Genomic DNA, 5,566 nt, shown 5'->3' with positions numbered 1-5,566 from the left:
AACTTTATTTCTGAGTTTCTCTTTCCAGCGAGTGTAAACCCAGCAGCAGCGGGAGGGGCTGGAGGCCCACCCCTAGGCAGGCACTGCTCGGTGACTGAAGCGGAGACCTGGCCCGTTGGGTGCGGTTGGGCAGGGGTGCAAGACTAAGTAGGAGCCCCGGGGCGCCACGAAGGGGCGGCGACGTCAGAACGCCTGCGGGGGCTGGGAGGGCGGTGGGCGCGGCAGGGGAGCGGGAGGCGGGTGCAGGGTAACTGAAAGGACCAGAGCCTGGCGGGGGCGTGGAGGAGCGCTGGGGGAGTAGAGGCGTGCGTGAGAAGCCGGGCGGGAGCCTGTGCTTCCTGGCAGCGGAGGGCGGAGGCACGGGGGCGGGCGGGAGGGAGGGGGCGCGGGGGCAGGCGCGAGGAGAGGGGCGTATAACTCCGCGGCCTCGAGGAGCCGGGGCAGTTCTGGGCGCAGAGGTCTGTAGCTAGCGCCACCCCGAACCCGGCACCAGCCCAGAATGCAGCAGAGGCAGTGGCTGAGCTGAGCACTTGCAGAGAGAGCACTAGGGGTGCAGAGCCCGGAGGCTGCGGTTGGGGAGCGCACCTTTGCGGCCTCTTCCCCACTCCGGCTCCGGCCGAACTCTTCTCGGGAGGGTCCTGGCAGCTGGGGCTGGAGAGCTCGCTGATCCCGAGCGCCCCGGCGGGCGGGAAAATGATGATGATGTCGCTGAGCAGCAAGCAGGCGTTCAGCGTGCCGCACGGCGGCGGCCTGCACGTGGAGCCCAAGTACTCGGCGCTGCACAGCGCTTCTCCCGGGTCTTCGGCGACCGCGGTGCCCTCCACCAGCTCTCCTAGCAGCTCCGGTAACGCGGGAGGCGGCGGCGGTGGAGGCGGAGGCCGGAGCAGCAGCTCCAGTAGCAGCGGCAGCAGCGGCGGAGGCGGCGGGGGCTCAGAGGCGATGCGGCGAGCTTGTCTTCCAACCCCACCGGTGCGTATTTCTGCATAATCACCGCTTAAAGGCACATTTTGACAGCCCCCTTTATCTGCTTGATGTTTTTTTCATGTCTGCACAGCAAATCACCCCACACCTCCAACCAATTTCCCCCCTCTCCCTGTGTTAAGTATTCAGCGGGTCTTGCCTTTCATATTAATTTTTATGACCTGGGATGTTGCCTGGCGCGTGTTGTGTTGTGTTGTGTCTGTAGGCTCACTTTCCTCCTCGTTCTGCGCTCCGACTTCTCTCGGTGGCATCTCTCTTTCTGCTCTTCACCTCCTGTTTTCAGGATTATTACAGTGATTATTATTTTAACGTTCTGGGAATGTTGTAGGCGCGGTGAAGGTGTGGAGCTGGGCCGGGGCTTCCGGAGAGAGCGTGCACAATTCCCAGCTGAGCGTAATGTGTGCCTTCTACTTGCAATTGCAGAGCAATATATTCGGCGGGCTGGATGAGAGTTTGCTGGCCCGTGCCGAGGCTCTGGCCGCCGTGGACATCGTCTCCCAGAGCAAGAGCCACCACCACCACCCGCCCCACCACAGCCCCTTCAAGCCGGACGCCACTTACCACACCATGAACACCATCCCGTGCACGTCGGCCGCCTCCTCCTCCTCTGTACCCATCTCGCATCCCTCTGCGCTGGCCGGCACGCACCACCACCACCACCACCACCATCACCACCACCACCAGCCGCACCAGGCGCTGGAGGGTGAACTGCTGGAGCACCTGAGTCCTGGGCTGGCTCTGGGCGCCATGGCGGGCCCCGACGGCGCGGTGGTGTCCACTCCTGCTCACGCGCCGCACATGGCCACCATGAACCCCATGCACCAAGCCGCGCTCAGCATGGCCCATGCGCATGGGCTGCCCTCACACATGGGTTGCATGAGCGACGTGGACGCCGACCCGCGGGACCTGGAAGCGTTTGCCGAGCGCTTCAAGCAGCGACGCATCAAGCTGGGGGTGACCCAGGCAGACGTGGGTTCCGCGCTGGCCAACCTCAAGATCCCTGGCGTGGGTTCTCTGAGCCAGAGCACCATCTGTAGGTTCGAGTCGCTCACCCTGTCGCACAACAACATGATCGCTCTCAAGCCCATCCTGCAGGCGTGGCTCGAGGAAGCCGAGAAGTCCCACCGCGAGAAGCTCACCAAGCCGGAGCTTTTTAATGGTGCGGAGAAGAAACGCAAGCGCACGTCCATCGCCGCACCTGAGAAGCGCTCTCTGGAAGCCTACTTCGCCATCCAGCCGCGGCCCTCCTCGGAGAAAATCGCCGCCATAGCGGAGAAGCTGGATCTTAAGAAAAACGTGGTGCGCGTCTGGTTCTGCAACCAGAGGCAGAAACAGAAAAGAATGAAATATTCCGCCGGCATTTAGGAGACCCTTGCCCTCTCCAGGGACAGTCCTCTCGTCGTCCCCTCCCCCTCCCACCTCTTCTGCCTCTTTTCTTTTCACTTTTGGCGGACCAGAAACAATTCCGGCAAATGTGAATCCCGAGACCGCGAGAATTGAAGAGCTAGCGCACAAGCAAGGGACTGAGCCCAAGACAGTGAAAATGTGAACCGGTTTCATAAAGCAAAGAGAAACAAAAGACGGGATCTGTCACGTTGTAGCGAAGTTGTCCCTTTTAACCAACCTCAGCTTCTCTCAAGGAAGCGTGGAGTTGGCTGTTGGCAGAAAAGCAGGAGACAGACAGCCTTTTAAAAGTTCGCAAGAATGTGCAAGTAAGATTTGTTTTTATTCTTACAGACATCACCCTTGTTCAAGTTTGAAAGTACACTTTGCAGCTATTTTTCAGAAATAGAAATTGATTCAAGACTGAAACTTTAAATTAGAGTTGATGCTTAATGGGATAGAGACATCTCTAAAGTATTTTCAATTTAAAAAAGATGGCAGATTTTCTGCATTTACACTGTATATTATATATATATTTTTATTGTGGTTCTTACCCCCTTCTTCCTTCTCTGAAGTGTTAATGCTAAAGAAAGGAGTTGCGCCTGCTGTGTTCACTGATCTTGACAGCTATCATTAGATTATTGCCGAACAACCCTCTGTAAATTATTAATTTATCTCTCTAGCAACTTAATTTTGTGCACATTCTAATTAATTGAAACTTCTTTAGTCTAAAGAAATAAAAACTGGGGGAAACGTATAGTTAGTGATGTTCAAAATTTTTTCTTTGATGAGTTTATTGAAGACTTACAGTTCTCTCCTTACACTGTGTTCCTTTTGGCCCATTTGTATATTCTCACTTTGGATGAAGATTTTCCTTTTGCTTTTACTGGTAGTGTTCTGATTTGTGAGTCGACACTCAGTAATGGATGTCTTACTTGTGTAGATCTGATTCACTGTCCAAAGTATTGTTTACTTTGTTACATATTTAATGGGGATTCCCACATTGTCCTCACCACACAGCGCTCTGGCACTCACCCTCACTTGCCCACACACGGACATATATACACAAACACAGACACACCTCTCCAAGAGAAGAAGCAAAAGGAAACATGACTAATGCATCATTTTCTAGCTTTAGGTGCATTTCCCACCTGGTGCTTGTCCTTCCAGATTTTGAGATTTCACCAAGGTGTTTCAATCTTCCAGTTTTCAATTGCTGTTGGCTACATTTTAACATTTATAGAAATCCTTCAGTTTTTCCTTTTGGAGGTTTGTTTGTAGAAAAATGAAATTGAGGTATAAGAAAGACAGTGCACTGCTTGTAAATTCACATTGTTTGGTAGAATTTTTTGAAACAAAAAAGAGGTACATAGTGACTAGTACCTTATCTATTGTAAATATTTCATTCAAAATGATGCACATATAGATATATTCTTACAAATTTTGCTGTATTGTTGTTCCATTTGAGGCTCTCTGAAGTCTTCAGTTCTGTATATTACATGGTTTCTTGTTTTTGTTAATAGATGGTTTATTTACTATGGTAATGTATTAAGTTATTTTTGGTGTTGTTTGATTGTCTTTCATCGAAGAGATGATTTTAATGTTTTAATGGCAACGTATGCTGTTTTTTCATTAAAATATGCTATTAATATTAAATGACTTTTAAAATGTGATGCTGTTCTAATCATTTATGTGGGAATAATTTGGGTGAGGGATTTTTAAAGGTAGAAATACATTCTGATAATTTATGGGTGTGGTTTTAACAAACTATGGTTTAGACTTAGTAAGGCGTGTTTCTGGGGAGAGCATAAAAAAGATTTATCACAGCCTCTTCATATACAGACCTCATATCACAGATTGCTTTGCTCTTCTGCTCAGATGAAATTATGATATTTGGCTCCAAATACCTCCCTTGGAGTCCTTTCTGCAGACCTGCAATGATTCTACAAAGAGAATCTTTTAAAGCAGATGTAGAATGGAAACAATTATACCCATTCTCTACCATATCTTGGGTAAAAGGCAAAGGGAACTTAGTTCACTTTTCAGAAGCACCAAGAAACTAGGCATAGCAAGTCCTAAGGCCTGGTTGGAGAGCTCTGAGGCTGAGGACCAGGGGCTTGCCTGTTGTAGTTCTCAGTTGAATCACACTCATATAAAGATCCAAGCCACTGTAGGAAGCACCTGGGTTGCTGACTTACAAAGTAAAGTCTGTCTTGTCTTGTCTTTTTTGCTCCACTTTCCACAATCTTTAATAAAACTAACATTCCTGAGATATGCAGTGTGTGGGTGAGGAAGAAGTTCTGGTGAGGGGAGAAGAAGCAAATTTTTGTCCTTGCTGTGACTCAGTCTGTCACTGGAGCTGGTTAAAGTTTATGAATTACTGATTTGATATTACTACAAGGAATCTGCCCAGTTGATACAGACATTTGTCTTCCTGATCCTAACTCAAAGACACTCCAACCCATTTTAATAATGTGACTAACTATAGCTGAAAAACATATCAGGTTTTGGCAGTTATCTTCCCAGTCAGGCTCTACTTATATATTTATATTTTCAATTAGTCATGGTACTAGTTAGTATGCAAACAGTACACTAATCTCCACATCAAATAAGAGGAAGTAACCAAGCCATCTTACAGAGGTAATTCTAATAACTTAAAATGTGACCATTCTGATATGAAATTGTCTTGAGATGTTTATTATTTTGGAGTGAGGGAGGTTAGAAAATAAGCCAGAATTCAATGAACATTATAGTGGTTCATTTTGAAATTAAATATTGTTAGAAATTGATTATAGTTTGCGATTGCAACAAAAATACTTGTGAAAGTTGAATGGTGAATGGGCAGTGGAATTTTTTACCCTATGGATGAAATAATGCAGACACCTGAAGAACAATATCCAAGAGTCCATGTAGAAATAGTGAAATACATTGCATAGATACATAAAAAATAAAATAAAGAGAAACAGGATTTTAAAAGAAAGAGTTGTGAGGTAAGATATAGTAATATACTGGTGATTTCATTTTATTTCTGTGTTTTGGAAGCTTAAAGTTCCTTTGGCCATTTTCCTGCTTATTCTTATTTCAGTTTCCCTGAAATTCTTTTCAAACTGCCCGCTTCCAATCTCATTATAGAAAATACAAATTTCAGCACCATGGCCAGTTACCACATGACAGCCCTAAGCCAATAGTTCTAACCAGCCCA

General features: G+C 47.7%; 1 protein-coding gene across 2 annotated transcripts; it reads left to right on the top strand.

Moving 5' to 3' along the window:
* The first annotated feature begins 552 nt into the window (after positions 1–552).
* Positions 553–4,023, top strand: Pou4f2 (POU class 4 homeobox 2). 2 transcript variants are annotated; one of them, XM_004645434.3, is made up of 3 exons: positions 700–784; positions 920–965; positions 1,395–4,023. In XM_004645434.3, the coding sequence occupies exons 1-3, from the start codon at positions 700–702 to the stop codon at positions 2,344–2,346; spliced, it is 1,083 nt and encodes a 360-aa protein (XP_004645491.1). In that variant the 3' UTR covers positions 2,347–4,023. The 2 variants fall into 2 exon arrangements, with proteins under 2 accessions (XP_004645490.1, XP_004645491.1); XM_004645433.3 differs by having other exon boundaries at positions 553–969; positions 1,405–4,023.
* Positions 4,024–5,566: the final 1,543 nt, after the last annotated feature.

The sequence above is a fragment of the Octodon degus genome, unplaced genomic scaffold (assembly GCF_000260255.1).
Source record: "Octodon degus isolate 3935 unplaced genomic scaffold, OctDeg1.0 scaffold00227, whole genome shotgun sequence".
Classification (NCBI taxonomy): Eukaryota; Metazoa; Chordata; class Mammalia; order Rodentia; family Octodontidae; genus Octodon; species Octodon degus.
The sequence above is the reverse complement of the archived record's forward strand: the minus strand, read 5'-3'. Positions and strand labels throughout refer to the sequence as shown.